Source organism: Moschus berezovskii, chromosome 5 (assembly GCF_049115385.1).
Source record: "Moschus berezovskii isolate FMDL1 chromosome 5, NW_MosBer_1.0, whole genome shotgun sequence".
Taxonomy (NCBI): domain Eukaryota; kingdom Metazoa; phylum Chordata; class Mammalia; order Artiodactyla; family Moschidae; genus Moschus; species Moschus berezovskii.
Window position 1 is genome coordinate 114472249 of NC_142464.1, and position 26658 is coordinate 114498906.

At 48.4% G+C, this 26658-nt stretch overlaps 1 protein-coding gene across 3 annotated transcripts in view; it reads right to left on the reverse strand.

Moving 5' to 3' along the window:
* SLC2A9 (solute carrier family 2 member 9) overlaps positions 1-26658 on the reverse strand; it is a 292047-nt gene that overhangs the window by 83582 nt on the left and 181807 nt on the right. For all 3 annotated transcript variants that reach the window (XM_088836486.1, XM_088836485.1, XM_088836484.1), the window contains exons 10-11: positions 21573-21674; positions 18016-18091 (exon numbers count right to left, since the gene is read on the reverse strand). In XM_088836486.1, coding sequence (XP_088692612.1) covers positions 18016-18091; positions 21573-21674 — 178 coding nt within the window. The remainder of the gene's footprint in view (positions 1-18015; positions 18092-21572; positions 21675-26658) is intronic.

Sequence of the window (26658 nt, forward strand, 5' to 3'; positions counted from 1 at the left end):
TCTCAGAATAGCGTTTGCTTAGGATTGCTTCTGAGGGACCATCTTTTCTGGGGACAACTTGGCAGACGGTCACAGAGCGCACTGCCGAATTAACACGGCAGGAGATAAACTCACTAATTAACTCTGCCTTAGGCTGCAGAAAAGAGATAAGGAAGGAAACTAAGTGTCTGGAAAAGCAGGAGGGAGAGTGGCAGGAAAGGTGATGTCAGAGTCAGATAGATGTAGGTTCAAATCCTGGGATATCTCCACACCATGCAATGTGGGCAAGGCAGGTTCCTGGAGCCCAGGTGACCCTGTCGCGAATAGAGTGTTTCCTTGGCAGGATGCTCTGAGGATGAGGGTGACTGTGGTACCCAGCTCTGAACAGGTGCTCTGCCTAAGGAAGATAATATTAATTTTAAAAGTTCCCCTTGGTCTTCCTGAATAAGCAGAAAGCTCACCGTGAGCTTGGCGAGCAGCTTGCCCCACCATCTGTTTGGCATTAGTGATAATACCAACGAATGATGGCTGGATGATGGAAGTCTGTCATTTCCAAAGCTCACTGGCCCCATGTCGACTGCTGCCTGGGAGACAGAAAATATTTTCCTGCCAACATCATGGCTAGCTTCCTAGGGCTGCTCTAACACATCACCAAAATGCGGTGACTAAAAACAACATATTTATTCTCTCGCAGTTCTGAAGGCGAGAAGTCTGAAATGGAGGTGTTGGTAGGGTTAGTTTTCTCTGGAGGTTGTGAGGGAGAAAGCACCCCATGCCTTTCTCTTTTTTATTTTTAAAATCGTTTGTATTATTTATTTATCTTTGGTTGTGCTGGGTCTTCATTGCTGCACGTGGGCTTTCTCTGAGTTGCATGAGCTTCTCATTGCAGTGGCTTCTCTGGTTGTGAAGCACAGGTTCCAGGTGCAAGGCCTTCAGTAGTTGTGGAACAGGGGCTCAGGGGGCCCAGAGTGCAGGCTCAGGAGTTGTGGAGCATGGGCTTAGCTGCTCCATGGCTTGCGGGATCTTCCCAGATCAGGGATGGAACCTGTGTTCCCTGCGTTGGTGGGTGGATTCCTATCCACTGTGCCACCAGGGAAGTCTCCACGCCTTTCTTCTAACTTGCAGTGTTGCTGACACTCCTTGATGTTCCTTGGCTTGTAGGATCATCACTCTGATATCTGCCTCCATCTTCACATTACCACTGTTTCTCTCTGTGTGTCCTCTCCTTGTCTTATAAGACACCAGTCGTTGGATTTAAGGTCCACCCTGGCTCTAGTCAATCCTAAGGGAAATCAGTCCCGAATATTCATTGGAAGGACCGATGCTGAAACTGAAGCTCCAATACTTTGGCCATCTGATGCGAAGAACTGACTCATTGGAAAAGACCCTGATGCTGAGAAAGATTGAAGGCAGGAGGAGAAGGGGACAACAGAGAATGAGATGGTTGGATGGCATCACCGACTCAATGGACATGAGTTTGAGCAAGCTCCAGGAGTTGGTGATGGACAAGGAAGCCTGGCATGCTGCAGTCCATGGGGTCACAAAGAGTCAGACACAACTGAGTGACTGAACTGAACTGAACTGGCTCTAGGATGATGTCATCTTGAGATCCTTAGCTAATTACATAGGCAACGATCTTCTTTCTAAACAGGGACATTTTCTGAGGTTCTGAGTGGATATGGACCTTGGAGGGGGGTATCAGTGTTCACTGAATTATGGTAGAAAAGAGCACAAACATTGCTGCCCTCTGACATCAGGAGCATCTACACATATGACTTAGAAGAGCCACAAACTTTTGGAGGCTCACCTTCCTCATAGTCAAATGGGAATAAGACACTCTGCCTGTCGGGCTGGTTGAGGGCTGGGTAAGATGGCTTGAGAGAAATAGCACAGAATCTGAAATGCTGGCATATACTCGATTGTTTGCACCGTCAGCATTCTCAAATGACTTTTGTGTTGTCCTGAGAGCCGTGGAGGAGGAGTGGGTGGCCAGTGGTCAGTTTGGCCAGCTTACAGGTGTGGGTCTCTGGGTAGCCCCAGAGTTGGTTTACTAAGCCTGAAATCTTCTACAAACAAAACAGTGCTTTTGGGCTGAACTGTCCACTTGGGAATCTTCCAGAAAATGTGCTAAAATGCCAATCCTGTTGCCTACCCAGCAGCCTGGATGGTGGACAGGGAGAAAAACAACAGGGAGAAAAAACAGGGGTTCTGAAACACCCAGCTAGAGAGCCGCTAATCTGGCTCCTCTATCTGTGGAATTCTCCAGGCAAGAGCACTGGAGTTGGGTTGCCATTCCCTTATCCAGGGGATCTTCCTGACCCAGGGATTGAACCCAGGTCTCCCGAATTACAGTCAGAATTCTTTACCATCTGAGCCACCAGGGAAGCCTGAATTTGGCACAGCCTCTCATTTCACTGAGGTCAATTCACCAAAAGACAAAGACATAAAATTCATTCATGAGTAAGAGAAGCGTCATCTACCAATGGGTACATATCTCTTGCTCTCTGCGCCTTTGCTATCCAAACTCAGGGATCAAAGAAAGTAACTTAAATGTGTTGATATGTCTCTTGCTATCCAAACCCTGTTACTTACTGTATGTATCAGTCTTTGGAATAAAATGGATTTGGAGATTTGGAGAGTGAGGAAGACATATATTCTTACTGTGGATAAGATATATTTTAAGCAGCTCAGCTATGCTTTTTTTTTTTTTTTTGCCCTAAGGAACTAAATTTTTAAAAAGGGGGAAATTTTTCCAAATTCACTTATGCAGGCAAAATGAAGAGCAACACTGAAATCAATGAAAGGTGTTAAAATTGTTGTATTCCATACAAAAGTCTCTACATTCTTGAGAGATAATGACAAGAAATAAGATAAATTCTGCAAAGAGTTTTTCTCTATGACATGGCTTTCAGCGATTTGACCATTCGGTGAGTCGACTTTTGATGAATTAACTTTCTGTAAATTGCTTTGCTTTATGCATGGCCAATAGGTGGGAGAGTGGGTGTTCACGTCATATGTTGAGACCTTCAAAATAATTAGGGTCTTTGATGTTATCCTGTAGCCTGTCTTCACCACTGCCGTTTGCCTTTTCAAATTATGTCAGTGGGGTTTGTCATATGTTTCCAGCAGAGATGCTAACTTCTGACTGTCACTTAAAGTAAGCTCCCTCGAGGGGAGGGACTGTGTGTGTGTGTGTGTGTGTGTTTGGCTCACCATTGTATCGCCAGGACTTGAAGGATGGCTTTTCCAGTTTGCACTCAATAATTCTTTGTGACATGGGTAAATGAACAAATGACACCTATTTCTCCCTAAAATGAGAGTCCTGAACTGACATCCCTTGCCGAGTCTATGGTTACAGCTTCTGGACAGATTGCAGCGTGGCCATGGTACTTTCAGCCCCCCCAAATGGAGGTAAAATCTTTTCTCCACACTTAGTTCTGGGCTGGCTTTTTGACTCCTTTTGGCCGAGAGAAAGGGACAGAAGTGATGTCAAGCCGGGACCTTGGCAGGTTTTGCACATTTCTTTTCTTCAACTTGACTACCATCGTGTAAATGAGCTGGGCTAGCCTGCTGGGTGGTGACAGACATTGAGTCACTCCTCTTGATTACAGATCAGTGGTTGAGGCCACCTTGGACTGACTGGAATCCATCCAGTCTGCCAGCCAAATGCAGACGCGCATGAAGATCAGCAAAGCCTGGGCAGGTGTAGCTACACTACTGTGTCAGTGCATAGACTTGGGAACAATTATAGATTTGCTGCTGTTGTTCCATCGCGCGGTTGTGTCCAACTCTTTGCGACCCCGTGGACTGCCTCACGCCAGGCTTCCCTGTCCTTCACCATCTCCTGGAGCTTGCTCAAACTCATGTCCATTGAGTTGGTGATGTTGGCAATTATAGGTGGTTATTGCTTAAACTGCTAAGTTTTGGGGTTATTTGTTACACAGTGATAGCTCCCTAATACAAATTCCTTAATGACCCCCAAATTTACCCCTATTGAGCCTCTCCCAGGATTCCCAGATGGTTTCAGTGGTAAAGAATCTGCCTGCAATGCAGGAGAAGCAGGAGACTTGGGCTTGATCCCTGGGTCGAGAAGAGCCCCTGGAAGAAGAGATAGTACCCATCCCACTCCAGTAGTCTTGCCTGAAGAATCCCAGGGGCAGAGGAGCCTGGCGGGCTACGGTCCACGGGGTCGCAGAGTCGGACACGACTCTTAGTGACTGAGCATGCACGCACCCAGGCCTCTCCCATCTTCCGTAATTCTCCTCCACTTAGTCTCCACGCTACAGACTTTTAAAACGGCAGTCTGATAATGTCACACTGTAGCCTGAAACTCCTCAGTGGCCGCCTACTTCCGGGAGGACAAAGGCTATTAACAGCTCTTCCAGCCTGAGGCCGCAATGACCTGGTTCTGCTTTCTTGTGTCTGGGCCTTCCCTGCTGCCCCCACATCCCCGCTCTCTCCTGCGACACTGTGTCCTAGGAATCCACCAACACACTCTGCTCTTTGACTTCTGGCCTCTGCCTAGATGTTCCTTCCTTTTCTTTTCAGCTGGGCCACCGCTGACCCAAACGGCACTTTTGCAAATGAGAAAATGTGCCCCTTCCTCAAGGAAAAACACTTCCTAAATTAAGTAGGTTTCTGTATGACCTGAACCACCACACATACAAGCCCAGCTTGGTTTCCCCGAGGAAACTCTCCAGGCACCTGGCAGGCGGCAGCCCTGGCTGGCGACCATGCATGCCAACCATCTGCTCCCCCAGGCCAGATTTGAAATCAGGCAAGGGATGGCCATCAGGCTGCTGAGAATGGGTAAGAAAGGAACCTTGGGGAACATCTGGAGGGGGGTCACACACACGGGTGTACGTGTATGTGTGAACCAGCGTGCGAGGCATGCTTTCCTGAGTGTATGCACACTTGGGTTTGCCCGTGGGCTGATGTTCTCCTATGTTTGTGTCTGTCTAACACGGGGATGATGCATCTTTAGACGTGGCACCAGGGGCAGTTCATGCTCTGAGAACCCATGATTGGTGGCTTGGATCATTTCAACTCAATACTCAGAAATCAGTATAACTTTACCCACTCCAGGTAACCTGACTTCCCATTTGTCCACGTAAGTGTCTTCTCCATGCTTCCACAGGGCCAGGGTCCTGATTTCTCGTGGTAGCCTACTGCATGTGGATGTCGGGCTCTAGATTCACACTAACCTGAACTGGAATCCTGGCTTCCCTGCTCATTTGGGGTGTGACTTTGGGTAAAGCGCTTAACCTCTCTGAGCCTCAACTGTCAATCCAGCCCCCTTCTCCAGTGAGAGTCAACTACTTCCTTTTCTTTTTTTTTACTTGGAAACTGCCTCTAACCTAGGCTCCAAGCTCCTGGTTGGGACATTTCTCATTCCTCTTCATGCTCTTGGGGATGAAGTTACAGCTTGGACTGACTTAAAAAAAAATCTATGCATTTACCTCCATCATGCATTCTCAACTGGGATGAAAATTAGTTCTTGGAGGTGGAGATGGTGGCAAAACTCTTAAATCTAGCAATGGTCCACAGAGCTCCACAGGGTTGTCAAGCTCAGTCTTCATGGAGCAATCTTGTTTCTTAGTATCTAATTTCTCTTATTTGGGAGAAATGAATATTAATTAAAATTCATCTCCCTGATGCCTGTTCAGGCTTGGCGGGGGTGGGGGCGGGGGGTGGCACTTCCCTCTGTCCATATTTATCACGTCTCCATCTTTTCTATTGAACCCATTCACCTGCCTCTCCTCTGAAAATAGGCCATTTGTGCAATTTCCTTTAAAATCCCAGTTGACAATACCTTCGTGCTGGACCTTGACCTAATTGCAACTTTCTATGATAGTTGAGAGTTCGCAGGGTAGTTTTAGAAAGAGGTTATCTCATAAGTCCTCGCCCCAGATCCCAGGTGGTAATGGGAGTGGGCGTTTGGTATCCTCTTCTGCATGGAGACAGCTAAGAATCAGAATCCACACTACTGGAGTTCAACCTCACCTTCTGCATCGATCCCTTTTAGAGATACAAATTTGTCCTGAGCAATGACTGCTACTTTTTTTTTAAGCCCGGACTTGTGAGACATTCCCATTTATTGTCATTAAACCATTAAAAAATCAGGACTGTGTACCTATTTGGTGTCAGGCTAAGATCTCTTGATTTATAGCTCTAATCGTTTTAATGTATATAGACTGATGTTTTCCACCCAATCATTTCTCCTTGGTCAAGAAAGTTAGAGACTGGTTTACTTATTACTCTGTTTAGTGCACAGTTTCTTAACTTCTGAGGGGAAATGAATCATTTAACTTGACCTCCATCTAAATTCTGGGCTGCTGCTGCTGCTGCTAAGTCACTTCAGTTGTGTCCGACTCTGTGTGACCCCACGTCCCTGGGATTCTCCAGGCAAGAACACTGGAGTGGGTTGCCATTGCTTTCTCCAATGTGTGAAAGTGAAAAGTGAAAGTGAAGTCGCTCAGTCGTGTCCGACCCTTAGTGACCCCATGGACTGCAGCCTACCAGGCTCCTCCATCCATGGGATTTTCTAGGCAAGAGTACTGGAGTGGCTTGCCATTGCCTTCTCCGAATTCTGGACTACTTAATGCAATTGAGTGGAGGCCAAGGCCATGGATGGAATTACTCTCTTTTATTCATTCATTCAACAAGCAGAAATGTCTGGGTACCCATACCTGCCAGGCACTGTGCTAGACTCATACTTGGGGAGGAACTCTTCCAAGCAGGGCCTGGCCTCCTGCCCTGACCCCTGACCAGGCAGCTGAGGCCTTGCTGCCTGCTCACTGGGCTTCCTCCTGGGGCAGCATTTCCGAGGGACAGAACCTCACCCACGCACTGGGCCTGGCGTAGCGCCTGCCCCACGGCATGGGGTTCAGAGGCAGACAGAGCCAGAGCTGACTCTGGACTTCCACCCACCCTTGCCAGCTGTGAGATGATGGATCCAACCTTGCAGACTCGAGAGAATTCAATGGGATCATGTCCAAGCAACATTTGCCCAAATGCTGGCCGCTTGACATCCCCTGGTTCCCTCTCCTTTCATCCCACTCCTGCCCTCAGGTAAATCCACTGAACAAGATCATCCATTCCCAGGTCTGTCTCCCGTGGGTTCCTCCAGGGCAGGAGTGGCATGTTTTCCTTCTCTTCCCCACTAGACAGAGCAAGTGCCAGGCTGGCGCTCAGTTCATGTCAAGCATGTGTGTGGTTTGGACTCTATTTCCCTTGACTCTTCTCCCTTCTCCCCTCCCCAGGCTCTCCTCTTGGGTCTGCTGGGCTTAGCCTCTCCCCTTTCCGTGTCTCATGGGCTCTGTCAGGGTGGACCCTCAAAGTTCGGTCCCCAGATCCTGGCTGGCACTTCCAACAGTGCCTGTGGGAGGGTCCCCCTCAAGGGGCAACCTTGGCCAGTGGCTGAACAGGCCTCTGGCCTCTCTCCCACCCTCAGTGGACCTCTATGGCCAGTGCTCCAAGGGCTCCATGGTGCCAAGGCCACAGAGGGTGAAGAGGTGGACGTGTAACTGTGGTGAATGAAAGCTGTTGCTTGCCATACTAGTAAACAATGAGTCGGGTCACCAGTAAACAACTGTCGAGTCACTGCAGCTACCCCCGATGGTGAGCCCTGAGGCGACTCAGGATGGAGGCAAATGGGCTGCCCAGTTCCTGCAGTCACCCCACCAGTGCACCCCAGGGGACTCAGGGCTGGAAAGAACAGGAGGCACGCATGCGTGCTAAGTTGCTTCAGTTGTGTCTGACCCTTTGTGACCCCATGGACTGTAGCCTGCCAGGCTCCTCTGTCCATGGGATTCTCCAGGCAAGAATACTTGAGTGGGTTGCCATGCCCTCCTCCAGGGGATCTTTCCAACCCAGGGGTTGAACCCTCATCTCTTATATCTCCTGCATTGGCAGGCGGGTTCTTTGCCACTAGTGTCACCTGGGAAGCCTGGAAAAAACAGAATACTGGCCTCCACTAGCTAAGGTGCAGATCAAAGGAATGATTTCAGTGAGCCCAGACTCTTGCATCTTCCTAAGACACAGAAAAGCACTAAATTCCTTAACATCTGTTTTCTTTAATGAACAGTAATCTTTTGATGTTCCAAGTACCTGGTCTTTGCTGAAAAAACTGTATATCCCAGCTCCTCCCTTGTCTCTTTGGAGCAGTCTCTCAGAGCTGTCTGAGAGGCTGCCTCCTGGGCTGAGTTTGGGCCTCAGTTTTGTCTGCTGAATTAAATGTAATTCTCACCTTTCAGGTTGTGCATCTTTTCAGTCTACAGACAGGGTGATGTCTGGATGGGATATTTGAGAAGCCTCCCGTGGTCCCCAGGACCCAGGACTGCAGGAGTATTAGCCACAAAGCCACGCCAGGCGGGGTGCTTGGTGGGGAGAGAGGGCTCTGGAAGGTCACTGCCCGGGCCTGGATCTCAGCTCTGCTGCTCTTGCTGTGTGACCTTGGGCGAGTACACTGTGCAGCTGCTCTTCCACGGTGGCAGCGACGCTGTCTGTCTAATCTACTCTTTACCTCCAACCCTGGCCCAGAGCCTGGCACTGTGGGATAATAAGAACTATACATTCGGCTTTTCCCCCTGGTTTCTGGCACAGAGCATAGTTCCTGGCACAAAGCATGGAGTTCCTCAAATCCTTGGAACTTCCTGAGTGATAGGAGTGTCCTGAACTTCCCCAGTGGCTCAATGGGTAAAGAATCCGCCTGCAATGCAGGAGCCTCAGAAGACACAGTTTTGATCCCTGGGTCGGGGAAGATCCCCAGAGGAAGGTGAGGCAACCCACTCCAGTATTCTTGCCTGGAGCATTCCATGGACAGAGGAGCCTGGCGGGCTACAGTCCATGAAGTTGCAAAGAGTCTGAAACGACCAGAGTGGCTTAGCATATCATAACATGAAGGAGTGTGTTGTTTTTCCTAACGATCTCCACTGCTCCCCACCTAACATGGTGACTCATGTGGGCCCTTAGGTGCAAGAAGAAGCTGGCCTTGCTAACACGGTCAGAACTCAATCCCCCAGAGGTACATCTGGGGACGGGTGAGGACCTGGAGATTGAGTTCGGTCCCCTATGGCCAATGAGTGACTCAATCATGCCCACATAATGAAACATTACAGAAACTCCTAAAGGATGGGGTAGGGACTGTGCAGGTTGGTAGACCCACAGAAGGGCTGGGATGGGTGTACACCCCCATAGGGCACAGACGCTCCATACCCACTCCCCCATACCTTTCGCTGTGCACCTCTTTAGTGTGAGCTGTTTTAAATAGAGCATGTACCTCAGCTCTGGGAGTCATTCTCAGAAACACTGAGCCTGAGGGGATTGCTCTTTGGAGCCCCTGTACCATAGTTGGCCAGGCAGAACTGCACCTGGCAACCCCAACTGCAGCTGGTGTCTGAGATGGGGGAAGGCTTGTGGGGCTGAACCCTTAACTTGGGGGGGTGTTCTGTGCTCACTCTGGGTTAGGGAGTGTCAGAACTGGATTGAATTGCTGGATATGCAGCTGCTGTTAGAAAATTGGAAGATGGATGTGGGAAAAAGGACATTTGGTTTTGGAAAACACAGTAGGGACTCCATGAGTGAGTGTTGAATGAATACAGGAGAAATACAATCACGTATTGAGTGCTAACCAGTTGTCAGGCCCTGTGTTTTGTGCCTGGAATACAGAAGAGATGGAAACAAGCTCCCTGCTATTTCCAGATATTAGAGGAAACCGAGCAGCCTCGGCCATTGTAATAGGGGGTGGAGAGGGTGAGATTAGTAGCAAGTCCAGGGGGTGGGGCTGAGGGGCACAGAGGAGGAGCTCTCTAGTTTTAAGAAAAGTTCAAGGGTCAGTGTGAGTGGACAACTATTTTTAAAAGATTATTTTTTTTTTGATGTGGATCTTTTTTAAAGTGTTTATTGAATCTGTTACAATATTGTTTCTGGTTTCTGTTTTGTCTTTATGGCTGCGAGGCTTGTGAGATCCTCCCCAACCAAGGATGGAACCCACACACCCCCTGCATTGGATAGCAAAGTCTTAACCACTGGACCACCAGGCAGATCCCTGGGCTGACTTATTAAAGATGAGAAGACATTCCTCAGATGGATTGTGCCAAACTGGCACTTGCCATCTACTTCTGAAAGGATTAAATCATAAGCTGTGGCAGCTGTTGACCTTCAACATCCCCTGAAAGTTTAGGCTGGAGATCAGAAATGAGGCACTCTGTGCTCTGGAGAAAGCTGGCAGGACAGGTCTTCAGACCTGGTTTCAGAAACTGATCTTATGAGCCCAGTTCTTACGTCTCCTCATATCTAGAAAAGCACTTCATCCTTTCATGGTGACATTAGCTCCTCCTGACGAGCAGAAAACTTTTGCAAAGATCGCACGAACTCCCCCTTCACCAAAATCACATATATGTTGACCTTCCCCCACCTATTTGGAGCAGTTTCTCAGAGTTATCTGAGATGCTGTTTCCCGGGCTACAGTCCTCATTTTGCCTCAAACAACAACTCACAACTCTGACATGTTTTTTTTTTTCACTTGACAGTGGGAATGCATAAGGGTGGGTCCTAGGTGGGAGGACAGGTGTGTAAAGTCAAGGACACGTGAGTGGCATGCGGCAGCTTCCGGCAGCTCCAAGTGGCTGGAAAGCAGGGAGAGTATGGGGTGGGCAGGGCAGGGGGTGGGGGGTGCAGAGATCCCTCGGTCCCTGCAAGGGTTGGTACCTGCGGGCAGTCTTTCAGATTACATCACTGTGATGGGTAGAGGTGTCCCCTTTTCAAGCCAGGCATGTGCTCCCTAGGGGCTCAGACGGTAAAGAATCTGCCTGCAATGCAGGAGACCTGGATTCCATCCCTAAGTCGGGAGGATCCCCTGGAGAAGTGAATGGCAACCCCATTCCAGTATTCTTGCCCGGAGAATTCCACGGACAGACGAGTCCGGTGGGCTACAATCCTTGGGGTCGCAAAGAGTCGGACACATCATTAAAACATCATCACATGCTCCCTGGGCACTTGGCATTCTCCCTCATCAGGACAGCACAAGCCTTCTGGAAAGCTCATATCAGATCCTGATGCACCCATTTATACGAACAGTGATCAACTTCATCTTGCTGTGTGGACCAGGGTGCGTCAGTCCTCCCCACTGGCTGGTAAACTGCCCTTAAAGGGCTGAACTCAGAGCCAGCACAGTCTACTCATCGTTAGACTTTTCAAACTGCAGTTGACATGCTTTGAGGATCATCTCCTTTCCCTCAAAGATAAAGTTCTTTTATCCTGTGTCTCATTTATTAGGCCTCTCTGCCACTGCCTTGGGGTTATGCACACACATAAAATATGTAGCAGGAAACTTCCTTTCTTGTTTTCTTTCTTTCCCTTCACCTAATTTCAACTCCCTGTCAAGTCTCCTTGCATTGATCCACTCACCATAGAAGCTGCCTTGGGCAAACGTACAGCTTCTCTCCTGGGAAGATGATTTTTTTTTCATTTAATCATGGAGGGGCAGGCTGCCTGGGAGGCCTTTGGCCATTTATCTCCCAACGGCTCAGAGCCACGCTTTCCCAGGGCAGCTCCTCTGGTGATCTGTTTCTTCCCGTCCACTTAGGAAGATGCAACACGATCTCACAATCCCAGTGGCAGTGCCCCTTGAACAGGTAATTTCCCCGGGGGCTTAAGCTATGTGCTGTCAATGTGAGTCCAAGTGAAGTTTCTAAGCCCTGGTCAATCTTGTGGCTACAGTAGCTGGAGTGGCGACAGCCAGCTGCTGGGTGAACACGGTGTGTCTAGCGGAGCAGAGAGTAGGGACGAACAGCTGATCCGAGATTGGGGGGTGCACCTGGACCTCTCCTTAGGGAGCCTCCCAGACACTGATAGAGAGTAGAGTCTAAAATCCCTGAAACTCAGCACACAGTCATGATCACGAGAAAGCAGCATTTGCAAATGTTGGGAGGGGAGCCAAGGTTATCGCAAGAAGGGCGAGAGCTTGGGAAAAAGCACAGAAGGCAGAGCTTTGTGGATTGGGTCAGGAAGGCCTTTCAGGCAGGTTGGCAGATGGGTTCAATTTAGCATCTTTGTTTAAGTGGACAGAGAAGAAGGCCAATCTGTCCACGGAGAGATCATGTCAGCACTCACTGTTCTTCCTGGGAGAACAGCTGTTATCAGAACAAAACAGAACAGCGCTCAAATCCTGCTCGGGGATGTGGGGCTTCCCCTCAGTGGCCTGACTCAGCCCAGAGCCCATGTCCATGGGGTCCCTGCCAGCTGGCACTGCCCAGGCCCACTGCCCTAGTCTGGTCCTCACTTCCTGTAGCCTGGGTTTCTCACCTGGCCCCTGGCTCATGCCACTTGGCTACATATATTTTCCCATCCATCTGCCTTCCAGATCCGCTCTTCTCAAAGCAAACCTGCCCCGTGAAGTTCATGCTTAAATATCCCCCTCAACAGACCTCTCTGGAGCTCAGAGTTAATCTTAACGCAATGCCCCTGGACCCGCCTCCAGCTCCTCACTGTCTTCCGACTGGTCCTGGGCTGTGTCCCCACTCCCAACCCATCTTGGACAGCGGTCCTGACCAGGTTCAACCCTGGAGGTCCAGCGGAGCCTGTGTCAGGTGAGGTCTGAATCAGCATTCTCTGTAGTTCTCTAAGCATCTCAGGGGATTGTAATGCTTCAGTCAGAGTTGGGAAAGATGGCTCTAGCCCAGAGATTTCCAAGTTTGGCTGCAAGCTGGAATCACATGGGAGTGTTAGAAAATGTGGCCTGGGTCCCACCCCCAGATTAGGGTTTGGTTGGCTGTGGATGCAGCTTGACCATCAGGACTTTTGAAAGCTTCCCAAGTGATTCAGCAGTGTTTGAGGACCACTGCTCGGGCCAGGCTGGGTTATTTGTGGTTCCTTTGCTATTAACCTCCTTTTATATACTGGCATTTCTGCTGTATTGAAATTCATCTTTCCCTCCCTCATAAGCTAGCTCACTCTCCCTTCTTCCAAAGGTCAGAACTGAGGGATTCTAGAAGAGGTGGCAAACTTTTTCTGAAAAGAGGCCAGAGAGTAAATATATGAGGCTTTTTAGGCCACTGCAGATGGTCTCTGTCACACATTCTTCTTGTTTTCCCTTTAAAATGTAAACACCATTCCTTGCTCATGGGTCATACAAAATAGGCCATGGGCAAGATTTGGCCCACAAGCCATAGTTCCCTGACCTTGGACCACAGTGTTGATTTGTTAGGTAGAGAGTTCCCCATCAGTGGAAGCAATCAAGTCATAATCAGAGGACTTCTTGGCAGGGAAAGCATAGCTTAAGCTTCCAATGAATAACTGGACTGGAAATTTTTCTGTTCTTTCACGAACTTAGGATGCCTTAGATCTAATTCATCCCAGCTCCTGGGCACAGTTTCTCATCTTCCAAAGGACCTCTGAGGTCCCCTGGGAGCTCTGAAAACACCCCCATGTTCTGTTCTGCCTCATTGTGAAGGTCTGTATGTGTCACACAGTTTTTGTGTCCACAATAGGTGCTCTGATTTAGATATGTGAGTTTGAGACAAAGAAGAAAGACTGCTCCTGACCTGTGTGTACAGATAATGTTTGAAGCAAGAACAGCTGGAAACCATGAAAATCAAAGTGCTCTGAATTCACCTTCGGCCATGGACATTTGACAACTAGATACAAATGGCAAATTAAACCTTTCTGTACTGACACAAACAGGACTGATTCATGATAATGCAGAGTAGACCTATCACATGAGGATAAAAATAGAAGCTTCCTCTCTTATACCAGATTCTCTGTGTCAGACCTGCAGGTCAGTTTCCCAATGGGCCCAATTCCACCCACCCTTTAGCAAGCAGCCAGTGAGTAATGACCATGTGCATTGCTGTTGTTTAGTCACTAAGTCGTAGCCATGTGCATAGGTCAGAGTTAAGATTACAGGTCCTAGAACAAGGTGGTGTCAACTGAATCCAGTGCTCGCCTCTTAGCTATGAGGCTTGGGGAAATGATTCAATTAAGATGTTTGCTTTTCATCTATAAAAAGGATGTAAAGTTAGTTTGGGAAGGGAAGGTTTTGCAGCTTACCTGTAATTCACCTTCTACAGCTGGGATAGGGAGAGGGAAAAGAGAGAAAAAAGAATAACCTGGTCCATTCTGTTTATAAACTTGCTAAAGATTTGGACACGACTGAGCGACTGAACTGAACTGAATCCAGTCTCATAATGGTACTTGTAGCAAAAAGATAAGAGAGAGTCCTTATGTACAAATGCTTTCAGGATGCTTTACCTGGTTTATTTAGAATGGGATGTATAGCTATGTGGAGAGTTCACTGGAAAATGTCAATGTCAGCTGAGTAATTATCAAAGTGAAAATGAAGATGCTTCATGAATAAAATAGTTTCTGGATGTGTGTTGTCCTGCATGTTTTATTCAGAGACCCTGGGAGTTTAATCTGGACCAGAGTGCATTCTAATCTTCAAGGAAGAATCTAGGGAGCCGTGCTGATGGCTTTAAACTTCACCTACATCTTATGATGACCAGTATCCTGAGAATTATTAGTCAAGTTTGAGTCTGAGTGAAATCTCTGATTGTTACTATTTTATTCTGACAACCTGACTCTGTGTTATCTAATATTCACACAGGATGTTGATGAGCATTCAAACACTTCAAACAGGGCCTGGAGCATAGGAAGTGCTCAATAAATGTTATTATCAGAGGACTGGTGTGAGGACTAGATCAGGGGAAGAGATCAGAGATTGGAATGTGCTGGAAAAGATCAGAACAGTGCATGGATGTGAATTGCTATCCTTTGCAACAGGGTGGAAAGAGTGCAGGTTTTAAAGATCTGTGTTCCAATCTTGACTCCAAAATTTTCCAGCTGGTTTATGTTAGTGGACCGTGTAACCTCTCTGGGCTTATTTTCTCATCTGTAAACAGGAGCAGTTAATCCTAATTTCAAGATTATCATGCAGATTGGGGGTGATGTGTGAGAGACATCCTGTGTAATCAAGAGAGTTTAATGTCTGAACACTACTATGTGTGAGGCCAGGATGGGGCAAAGGGCAGGAGGGGCCAGGGAAGCCCTCAGCCATGGCCTCTGCGTTTAACCAAGTCACTTTAGGGGTGACTTGTCTCCTTCTTGGAAGAGCTCTAGCCGTGTCAGTGCCTGTTCTGGCTCCCTTCTGAGCTCTGAGGATAAGATAATGAACCACAAACAGGCTCTTTCAGAGCTCATTTTCTAGATTGAGGGAGACAGACTAAACCAGACATCCGCGGACTACAGCCTACAGCCCGCACCCAGCCTGCCACCTGCTCTCGTGAATAAGGTTTCTTTGGGACACGGCTGTGTCACCTTTCATTTACACACTGTCCGTGGCTGCATTTGCACCACCACTGCAGAGCTGCAGAGTGGCGTGGAGGCTGTGGGGCCTGGAAAACATTTACTCTCTTGCCCTTTACACAAAAAGATTGGCAATCCCTGTTTTAAATCCTCATCTGAGAATACCGTGAGCAGATGAGCCAGGGATGGAGGCTGAGAAGCAAGTAAACCAGGAGGATGCGATCGAGGGTGTGTGTATATGTGAGTGACTGTGGCTTGTGTGTGCACATGTGTACATTTGTGTATGTGTATCCTTGTATGTGTATGTGTGTGTGCATGTGCAGGCTTGTGTGTGTGTGTGTATGCATGTGTATACTTTGTGTATGCTTGTGTATATACGCATGTGTCTGTATACTTTGTGTGTGCATGTATGGACATGTGTGTATGTGTGTGTGCTTGTGTGTATGTATATGTGTGTGTTTGTGTATACTGTGCATGTGTGTGCATACTTTGTGTATGCATATGTATGTGCATGAGTGTATGTGTATCCTTGTATGTGTGTGTGTGTGCATGTGCAGGCTTGTGTGTGTATGTGAGTGACTGTGGCTTGTGTGTGCACATGTGTACATTTGTGTATGTGTATCCTTGTATGTGTGTATGTGTGCATGTGCAGGCTTGTGTGTGTGTGTGTTTGTGTATGCATGTGTATACTTTGTGTATGCTTGTGTATATAAGCATGTGTCTGTATACTTTGTGTGTGCATGTATGGACATGTGTGTGTGTGTGTGCTTGTGTGAATGTATATGTGTATGTTTGTGTATATTGTGCATGTGTGTGCATACTTTGTGTATGTATATGTATGTGCATGAGTGTATGTGTATCCTTGTATGTGTGTGTATGTGTGTGCATGTGTATGCTTGTATGTAGGTGTATGTATATAAGTTTGTGTTTGTGTATGCTTGTTGTGTATGCACGTGTGTCTGTATACTTTGTGGACGCATATGTGTGTGTACTTATGTGTTTGTGTATGTGTGTGTTGATTCCAGATTAAGTGGTCAGGACAGGCCAGCCTGGGTGAGATGGTCACACTAGTCTATGAGCCCACGAGAGCAAAGACTGCCCCCTGGGTTTCCTCCCCACGGTCCCCTGGCCTTGCATGGAGCCACCAGCTGCCTACCTCCAGGGGCCCCGACGTGACTGCTGCGTGAGGAGTGGGTGGTGTGGAGGCCCTGTGAGATGGAGCATATTCCCTCCTTGAATCTCCTTTAACTGCTTCCTAAGTACTCTTGCCTAGAAAATCCCATCGGACGGAGGAGCCTGGTAGGCTGCAGTCCATGCGGTCGCTACGAGTCAGACATGACTGAGCGACTTCACTTTCCCTTTTCACTTTCACACATTGGAGAAGGAAATGGCAACCCACTCCAGTGTTCTTGCCTGGAGAATCCCAGGGACGGGGGAGCCTGATGGGCTGCCGTCTATGGGGTCACACAGAGTCGGACACGACTAAAGTGACTTAGCAGCAGCAGCAGCAGGAGAAGGAAATGGCAACCCACTCCAGTACTCTTGCCTGGAGAATCCCAGGGATGGCAGAGCCTGGTGGGCTGCCGTCTATGAGGTCGCACAGAGTCAGACACGACTGAAATGACTTAGCAGCAGCAGGCTCCCTGTTCATCCTCTTGTCGTTAGCTGCCCCCTGTCCCCTGGAGGATCCCCCAGGTTCCTCCAGCCTTCTCATCACTGCAGCACAGTGTGTGTGCATGCATACACGCGTGTGGATGTCTGATACCCTCCCCTAGTCATTCCACAGCCCATCCCACCATCTCAGTGCAACCTTCCATTGTCCCTGGTGGGGATAAACGTGACAGGACATGGAACATCATGGCCCGTGAAAATCAGCGCAAAGGGAGAAAGAGAAGTTCAGGTCAATTTGTTCTGATGGAAATGTTTTCATCAACAGAGAGACCCAAACAAAGGAGAGCCATAGCAGGGACTCCGGGAGAGAGCTCTGTGCGATTGTCAGAGCTGCCTGGAGACACCTTCCCAGCCCCAGTGTAGTGGGGGGCCCCTGCGGGACACAGGCCCCCCGGCCAAGCATGGCAGGGGCCCTACCATCTGAGGCCCTGGAAGAGCAGAGGACCTGCCCACTGGGGAAACGGCAGAGCTGAGGCTGATGCTGGGTCCTGGGTAAACTGGGGCTCAGAACACTCCAGACTGGACACTCATGCAGGGACAGTGACAGGTGGTGGTTAGGACCTAGAGGTTGGGCACTTCCATCACTGCCCGCTCTAGGCAAGCAGCTTCCCTCCTCTGCCTTCTCTAGGGTTGTCACGGGCCTTAAATGAGTTAACGGGCATCAAATGCTTGGCCAAGTATAACACATAATCAATGGTGAATAAATCCTAGACATTGACATTATTATATCATTATACCTTCCATACGAAACTGTAGCCTCTCTGTGGGCACAGACTGTAACTTGAGTATCTTTCATTCATCCCAGCTCCCAGCTCTCCCAGCTGTTAAAGGTCGCTAGGTTGTAGTATGTTACCATCTACGCATCTTTGAGTGAGCTTGTTACCGACCATCAGTTGGATGGAAAGCAAGACAATCACTGCATTTAAATAGGTGGGGACTCTCTGTTCCCCCTCCACTCCCAGTGGCCCTTGCCCTTCCTCAGACCGCATCCGTACAATGAGAACACCCTGCCCTGGTGGCGTCGTGAATCCCTAGGCCGGCAGGTGAGGAAGAGAGCCTTACCTGGCCCGCTGCAGAAGGCGGCGATGATGGCCAGAATGCACACGATACTCAGGTAAGGGATCCAGGGTGCGTGGTCCTGTGAGAAAGCAGTTGGGCAGATGAGCAGGCGGTCATGGGTGGAGGACCTGGGTACCACTCCCGCCCCAGCTCCTCCTTGATCTATCTGCGAGACCTCGGGCAGGCCACTTTACATCTCTGAGCCTCAGTTTCAGCATCCATAACGTGGAGATGATGATAACCCCTAAGTCATTCCATCCGTCTAGCTTACAGATGTCACAGTGAAATGGCATGATGCCTGCGAGCATTTAGCAAAGTCCCAGCATTTGGTTTCCCAGGTGGTGCAGTGGTAAAGAATCAGCCTGCCAAAACAGGAGATCCCTGGGTCGGGAAGATCTCCTGGAGGAGGGCATGACAACCCACTCCAGTATACTTGCCTGGGAAATCCCGTGGATAGAGGAGCCTGGTGGGCTACAGTCCATGGAGTCGCGAAGAGTCAGACGTGACTGAGCCACTGGTCATGCAGAGCATATGGTAAGCGGTAGAGAAATGACTAATACCATTTGAGGGCTTAGTTGGAAGCAGGCAATATGAGAAAATTTTACAGGCAATTTCACTTTTAAAAATGTTCTCTAAGCCAATCTCTGTTATCATATAGAACGCTCTATCTCTGCCTCTGCTGTCCTGACAAGGTGTGAGATGAGTTAACTCATGTCATTAAATATGCTTGGAGGGGCTGGCACTTGTCTGGCGCGTGGGGGTGGTGGCTTCACGCTGGGTGGGACAGAAGTGTAGGAAATTGCTTCTGCTCTAGCAGACTGCATGGTGATGATGCGAACCTGTTGTCACCAGTGCTGGGACTTGATGAGCGTGGGTGAGCGTGAGGAGGTGCTGGGGTACCTGGGCCCAGTCTAAGAGAGACTCGGGGAGGAGAGGCATCTGTGCTCACCTTTGAAGGCTGAGCTGGAAGGCAAGAGGAAAAGGAAAGGAAAAGAGTTCCAGGAGAGGGTTCCCCATGGGCAGGGGCACAGAGGCACAGGAGAGCCCAGTGTGGACCTCCAGGGAGGAGGGGAGCAGGGAGAGGGGAGAACAGCCCTTCTATGCCAAGCGAAGCCCACCAGCTCCTGCTGCGGCAGGGTCTATGGTTGGGAGGAGCCTCATAGCCTCTTGTATTAAATGGGTCTGGTGCCGTGAATCATCCATCCACCCATCTGTCCATCCATCCATCCACCCATCCATCCATCTATCCATTGTCTGTCCATCCATCCATCTGTCCATCCACCCATTCATCTGTCCATCCATCCATCCACCCATCCACCCATCCACCCATCAATCCACTGTCTGTCCATCCATTCATCCATCCATCTGTCCATCCATCCATCCACCCATCCACCCATCAATCCACTGTCTGTCCATCCATTCATCCATCCATCCATCTGTCCATCCATCCATCCATCCATCCACCCATCCACCCATCAATCCACTGCTTGTCCATCCATCCATCTGTCCATGTCCATCCATCTGTTCATCTGTCTGTCTGTCCATCCATCCATCTATCCATCTATCCTTCCATCCATTTGACAGATTATTCCAAGGTCCTCCTGGGTGCCTTGCTGGGAGGTAGAAATGTAGAAATGATATGGGCATGGTCCTCACCCCCACAACTCACTGTCCATTGGTAGAAAGAGATGACTCAACAATGAAAGCCAAGGCTGTGTGTAAAGCAGTGTTTTAGGTCTGCTCCTGGGATCCTGGGGAAGAGAGAGGAGGGTGCTTCACTCAGACAGGGGGCAAAGGAAGACTTCCTGGAGGAGGGGGTATCCAGGAGGAAGCCAGGGTCTTAGAAAGCAAGCCAGTTGAACAAGGAGGGCCCTGGGAAGAGGAAAGAGCCAGTCTCTTTTGCAGGCAGCTGCTGGAGAGCAGGGCTGGGGCGACAGAAGAGATGAGGGCAGCTGAGCAGGGAAGAGCTCTGAGACCTTGTGGGGTGAGGCCCAGAGGGGTTCTCATGCTCCAGGTGGCCCTTCCAGACATCTGACTCACTCTGCAGAAAGACCGTGACCCAGAGCATCCAGCTTGGTTGGTCTGAGGAGCCTATGAGACTCTCTGTCCAGGACAACCCTGTCTGGCGGTGGGGAAGGAAGGTCTCTGCCAGCACATGACCCCAGGGAGAGATTTCCACCTCCTGCCTGGTCAGCATGCCTGGCAGCAACTCGTTTTTGAAGGACAAGCTATTGTCTCTCAGACATGTGCTAAGTCACTTCAGTAGTATCCGACTCTGTGTAACCCCATGGACTGTGGCCCACCAGGCTCCTCTGTCCATGGGGATTCTCCAGGCAAGAATATTGGAGCGGGTTGCCATGCCCTCCTCCAGGGGATCTTCCTGACCCAGGGGTCGAACTCAATGTTTCTTGCGTCTCCTGCATTAGCAGTGGGTTCTTTACCACTAATGCCACCTGGGAAGCCCACCAGCACGCTGAGATTGCCTTTTTTCTAGACATGTGGGGACAGTAAGACTTTTGGCAGGTGACCACCACACGTGATTTCCATTCAGGGGTTCATTTTTGAAAATCGCAAATTCTTATTGACCACTGTGACCTTGCCCCACATTTCCCACAGGGCTGAAATGAGTTGAGGCATGGCGTAAATGCTCAGTGAACACAGGCTGCCCTGAGCAGTGCAAGGGGCAGGAGGAAACCCCAAGATCCTGGGATCCGATCCCAGCTCTGCCCTTGCCCAGCTGTGAAAGCTTGGGCAGCTTCTTCATTGAGATGTATGCCTCAGTTTCCTCATCATCATTAAAGGAAAAGATACCACTTTCAAAAGAATTAGCTATGGCTCCATCCATTCCCCCCCCCCCCCGCAAAGTTATTCACTGAGCACTCACTATGCTCTGGGCACTGTTTGCAGCACTTCAAATGCATGTCTTATTTAATCCTCACGCTGCAGGTGAGAGGACGCACCTGTCCCTTCCCTGGGGAGGTCAGGATGGGCACAGGGTAACCATCTCATTTTAGACACGGGCCCTGAGGAGCACAGAGGTTAAGTAACTTGCCAAAAGTTTCATGGAGGGGAAGTGGGACATTCAGGATTCCCATCAGGCGGCTGGCTCCAGTGCTGGTACCCACGGCATCAATGTTGTAATTGCACAGGAGTCTCATAGGGCTGTGCCAGCCACCCTGAGTGGGAGCAGGAGAGCTGGAGGGGGCATCTTCAGAGACATCTAGTGCAATCTCCTCTATTCCGCAGATGGGTAAACTGAGGCTCGAGGGGGCCAGATCTTGCCCAAGATCACACAGCTCATTAGTGACTTCCTGACAGGAGCAGAAGTCAGGTCTCTTGTTGCCCCCTCCCTGGCCCCCACCCCAGTCCAAGGACCCATTACTAACACCTTTCACCAAGGGCGCTCAGCAGCTTCAAAGCCGAGATGCCCTTGGGAACTCCACACCACAAGAGTTGCCTATAGACTGGACGGACTTCCCGAGCCAATGGTCCCAGAGCACGAAGCCGAAAGCCACACCCATCCTGAACTCCCTGGGGAAGGGACAGGCACGTCCTCTCACCTGCAGCGTCAGCATAATGGTGAGGATCCCAAAGAAGAGGGCCATCAGCCCAAAGCCGCCGATGAGGAGGGGTCTCCGTCCCACGCGCTCGATGACCAAGCCCTGGGTGAGGGTCAGAGAGAGACGGTCATTACTCCCTTTCTAGCAATGAGTGAAGGGCATCTGTGCTGCTGGGGAACCACACCGGGGTCACGGTTAAAGGATGGCTCTGACCTGGAGACCCCTGGCTGCTTCCTCCACGGCCACAGCCAGAGAAGGAGGGAGAAGAAAGTCACAGTTCATGAGCACCGCCTGCGTGGCCATATATTCACCTTGCTGATCTTCCTCATCGGGGAGGGTGGGTTCATCCTCAGAAGGGACGTAGTTGCCCAGCCCTTCTCCCACCTTGGGAGCCAGGAGGCAGGCAGAAGGCAATTGCTGTCTATCCCTCTACGCCGTGTGCTGTGGGTGTCCCGGGGTAGACTCCCAGGGCACGGCACTGGGGTGGGAGTGGGCAGACGCCCCCGCCGCCCGCCTCTAACTGACCGAGTCAGTCAATGCTCCTGCGTCTTTGTCGTCCCTCTTTCCTGATGGCCGTGGGTCACTGTGGGTGACTGAGCCGATGACCATTTGCCAAGCACCTGTTATGTGCCAGGCGCAGTCTTTCTGTGTGTCCATTCATTTAACTGTCACTAAAACTTCATGAGGAGAAGGCAATGGCACCCCACTCCAGTACTCTTGCCTGGAAAATCCCATGGATGGAGGAGCCTGGTGGGCTGCAGTCCACGGGGTCGCGAAGAGTCGGACACGACTGAGTGACTTCACTTTCACTCTTCACTTTCACGCCTTGGAGAAGGAAATGGCAACCCACTCCAGTGTTCTCGCCTGGAGAATCCCAGGGATGGGGGAGCCTGGTGGGCTGCCGTCTATGGGGTCACACAGAGTCGGACACAACTGAAGTGACCTAGCAGCAGCAGCAGCAAAACTTCATGAAGTGTTTTGTTACCCTCCTACACTGTTGATGGGAACGGAAATTGGTGTAGGCACTATGGAAAACAGCGTGGAAGTTCTTCAAAAGGTTAAAATTAGAGCCACCACATGATTCTTCAATCCCACTCCCGGGCATACAGCTTTATGGTTGGTTGGTGTTCAGTCGCCAAGTCGTGTCCGACTCTGCAACCCCATGGACTGCAGCATGCCAGACTTCCCTGTCCATCACCATCTCCTGGAGTTTGCTCAAGTTGATGATCACTGAGTTGGTGATGCCATCCAACCATCTCATCCTCTGCCACCCTCTTCTTTTGTCTTCAATCTTTCCCAGGATCAGAGTCTTTTCTGATGAGTTGGCTCTTTGCATCAGGTGGTCGAAGTACTGGAGCTTCAGCTTCAGCACCAGTCCTTCCAATGACTATTCAGGGTTAATTTCCTTTTGGACTGACTGGTTTGATCTCCTTTTTTTTCTGGATAAAATTCTAACTTGAAAAGATACTTGCACCCCAGTGTTCATAGTAGCACTATTTACAATAACCAAGACAAGGAAGCAGCGTGTCATGTCCGTCAACAGATGAATGGATAAAGATGTGATATACATATATATATATTTTGTATACATACACAATGGAATATTATTCAGCCATAAAAAGAATGAAATAATTCCATTTATAATGCCATTTGCAGCAACTTGGACAGACCTAAAGATTATCATACTAAGTGAAGTAAGTCAGAAAGAGAAAGACAAAGATCATATAATATCGCTTATCTGTGGAATCTAAAATATGACATAAATGAACTTTAGGAAATAGAGATAGACTCACAGACGGAGAAAACAAACTGATGGTTATCAAAGGGGAAAAGAGGTGGGAGAGAGATAAATTGGGAGTTTTGGATTCGCACATACAAACTACTACACATACAATAAACAAAAAGGTCTCACTATAGAGTACAAGGAACTAGGTTCAATGCCCTGTGATACTCCATAATGGGAAAAAAAAACATGAAAAACAATGTGTATGTACAACTGAATCACTTTGCTATACACCAGAAACTAACACAACAGTGTCAATCAACTATACACCAGTTAAAAATTCTTTGTAATTTAAAAATTAAAATAGGTTCTATTATTTGTCTGATTTTGTAGGTAAAGGAACAGACCCAGAGGCTTTGGAAAGCTGGTTAAGGTCATGAGGCTGGCAGGAGGCAGAGTGGGCACCGTCTATAATCTTTCCTGGTCCATAAGACATTAATATTTTCCTCAGCAGAATAGACAAAGTTCCACTTGGTAAGAACCACGGATGCACCTGGATGCTCAGCACCTTCCTCCCTGTACCCTGACTCTCCTCCTCTCTTGAAGGCTAGGAGTTTCATCTTTGTTTTCCCAGAACCCAGAAGGCCACCCGGTAGGTGTGGAGCCAACATTTGCTGATGGAGTGAAGGTTTATCTTTGTAAGGCAGGTATGATGGTTCTCCTTTCTCAAAGGAGAAGGAGATAAGGATGGTAGGTTTACCCTGTGGGAAGTCAGGCCCAGTGAGAGCCGTGGAAGAAGCAAAGATCAGCAGTTGCTGGGAAAGTTCTAGAGACAGAGAAGGGCATGCGTCTAAGTCATCTCTCTTCTCCAAGATTTCATGAACTGAGTCCATTAAAGGGCAGGACCTGAGAGGGGCTGCCAGGACCAGAGCAACGTGGCGGGAAGCTGGGTCCCTGGGAGATGGGGATGGAGATTGGAGACACCCGGGAGCAGAGGTCCAGCGAGATTATGGAATTTGTCCAAAGTCACTCAGCTCCTCAGAGACGAGAAAGTGGGGTAAATGCTCTCTCGCACCCAGGGATGTTTGAAAAATAGCTCTGCTCTTTAACTCAGTCGTTCACCTTTTGGATACTTATCCTAAGGAAATAGACATTTGGTCAAAACTTTATGAACAAAGATCTTCATAGTGTTGTTTATGTGCTCAGTGGCTTCAGTCACGTCTGACTCTTCACTGCGGTCCACCAGGCTTCTCTGTATGTGGGGCTTTTCAGGCAAGAATACTGGAGCAGGGTAGCCATTCCCTTCTCCAGGGGATCTTCCCAACCCAAGGACCGAACCCATGTCTCTTCTGTCTCCTGCGCTGGCAGGCATATTCTTAAGGAAATAGAAATCTAGAGGTCCCTCAACAATGGAATTAGTTAAATAAATACTGGAACATCCCTATGATAATTGTGTAGGGATTCACATATTTTCAAAGAATTTAAAATAACAGAAAAATCTTTAGGATATACTTTTAAGTGAAAAGAGTAGGGCAAAAAGCTATAGAGACATCAACAGTTTTGTAAATTTCAGCTGTATGAAACTAATACATTCTGGAAAAATAGATGCTACAATAGTTTGCAGTGGCAAACTGTGACCAGGGGACTAATGTGTGACTGTGATTTTACTTATTATTTTTCTGTCTTTTCTAAGTTTTCTGCAATGAGCTTTTTAAATGAGCAGCTGTGTATCTTTTACTTACGTCTAGTTTGTTTCACTTTTTCTACTTCCTATGCAGTGCTCCCATTACATTTAGTTTATGTTTTCCAGTTTCTCCATCTCTTATTTTTTGGATGTTCTTTCTCAAGCCTTTATCAAGTGTAATAGAACAGCTTTTGTGTGTATATATATATAATATGTATAATATATATATTTTAGGAAACTCATGAATTTTCACCTAAAAATTTATGACATGTTGATTCCACTTGTTTGACTTAGTATGAATAGAATCCTAAATTTCTAATTAAAAAAATAGATATGCAACAAGCAACAAAGGTTTACTGTACAGCACAGGAAACTATAGTATCTTATAATAACCTATAATGGGAAATAATTTCAAAAATATCGTATGTGTATGTGTATAACTGAATCACCTTGCTTGCGCCTGAAACAGTGTAAGTCAACTACACTTCAATAAAATATATATATTAAGGAAAAAAAGAATTTGATTAATTAATGTACTTTTAGCCGTGCTGGGTCTTTGCTGTGCATGGGCTTTCTCTGGTTGTGGAGAGCAGGGGCTAGTCTCTAGTTGCTTTGCACAGGCTTCTCACTGGGGCAACTTCTCTTGCTGTAGAGTAAGGGCTCTAAGCACGCAGGCTTCAGTAGCTGTTGCATGTAGGCTCCGTAGTTTTGGTGCAAGAGCTTAGTTGCACAGTATCATGTGGAATCTTCCCAGACCAGGAACTGAACCCATGTCCCTTGCCTTGGAAGGCAGATTCTTAATCACTGGACCACCAGGGAAGTCCTACAATGAACTTTGCTAAGTTAAAAAAGGCTTAAAAGACTTAACTAACACTTGAAGATACAAGCCCCTACTCCCTGAGTCACCAATCCAGTCTTGACTCTTTCCCAACCATCCATGATTTTCAACACCTGCACTGGGAAATTTTCATCACCCTGTACAATGTGTTTCTGCTACAATCTAAGGATGTCATAATCGTTCTTACGATTTGGTCAAACCCAAAGTTACAGCTGGCACTGGCAATGCAGGCTGCTGATAACTGGACTATCTGTGGGCCTCACCTCATAAGCATCTTAGAGGATTCAGTTAGTGTAGCCGGAGACAGAGTGCAGAAGTGACTAGAGCCGTTACCATGACAAACATCACAGTCATTGGGAGACATTGAGGTTGCTACACTGAGACTGATGCATTGTCACACCCGAACTTGTTACTGACTTCAGTGTGTTGGATGTTTTCCATTATTTGTATTTTTTATTTTAGTTTATTTAAAGGCACAATCATCGATTTCAGAGTCAGGAAGTGTGCCCCAAGCACAAAGCAGCTAAGACCCACTCTCGTACCATCATGTCAACATTCAAGTGCTTTCGGGGGATCTGGTTGCTTCTTTTCACTAAAATGTCTGCACGAGCCAGGAACCTGAGCCAAAGTAAAGCTGGAAACATCATCTTTGATTTGGAAACAGTTTGTAAATGGTCTAGGAAGATGCCAAGGAAATGTCTGTGAAACAAAGAAAAGATGGAAACCCTCTCCATCCTAGTGGGAAACAGGGTCAGTCTCCAGGGCTCTCTTCCTCCTTCTTTAAATAGCACTGAAGTGCATCCTGTCAAAAGGGATTAGAGTAAACATGGTATTTCCACTC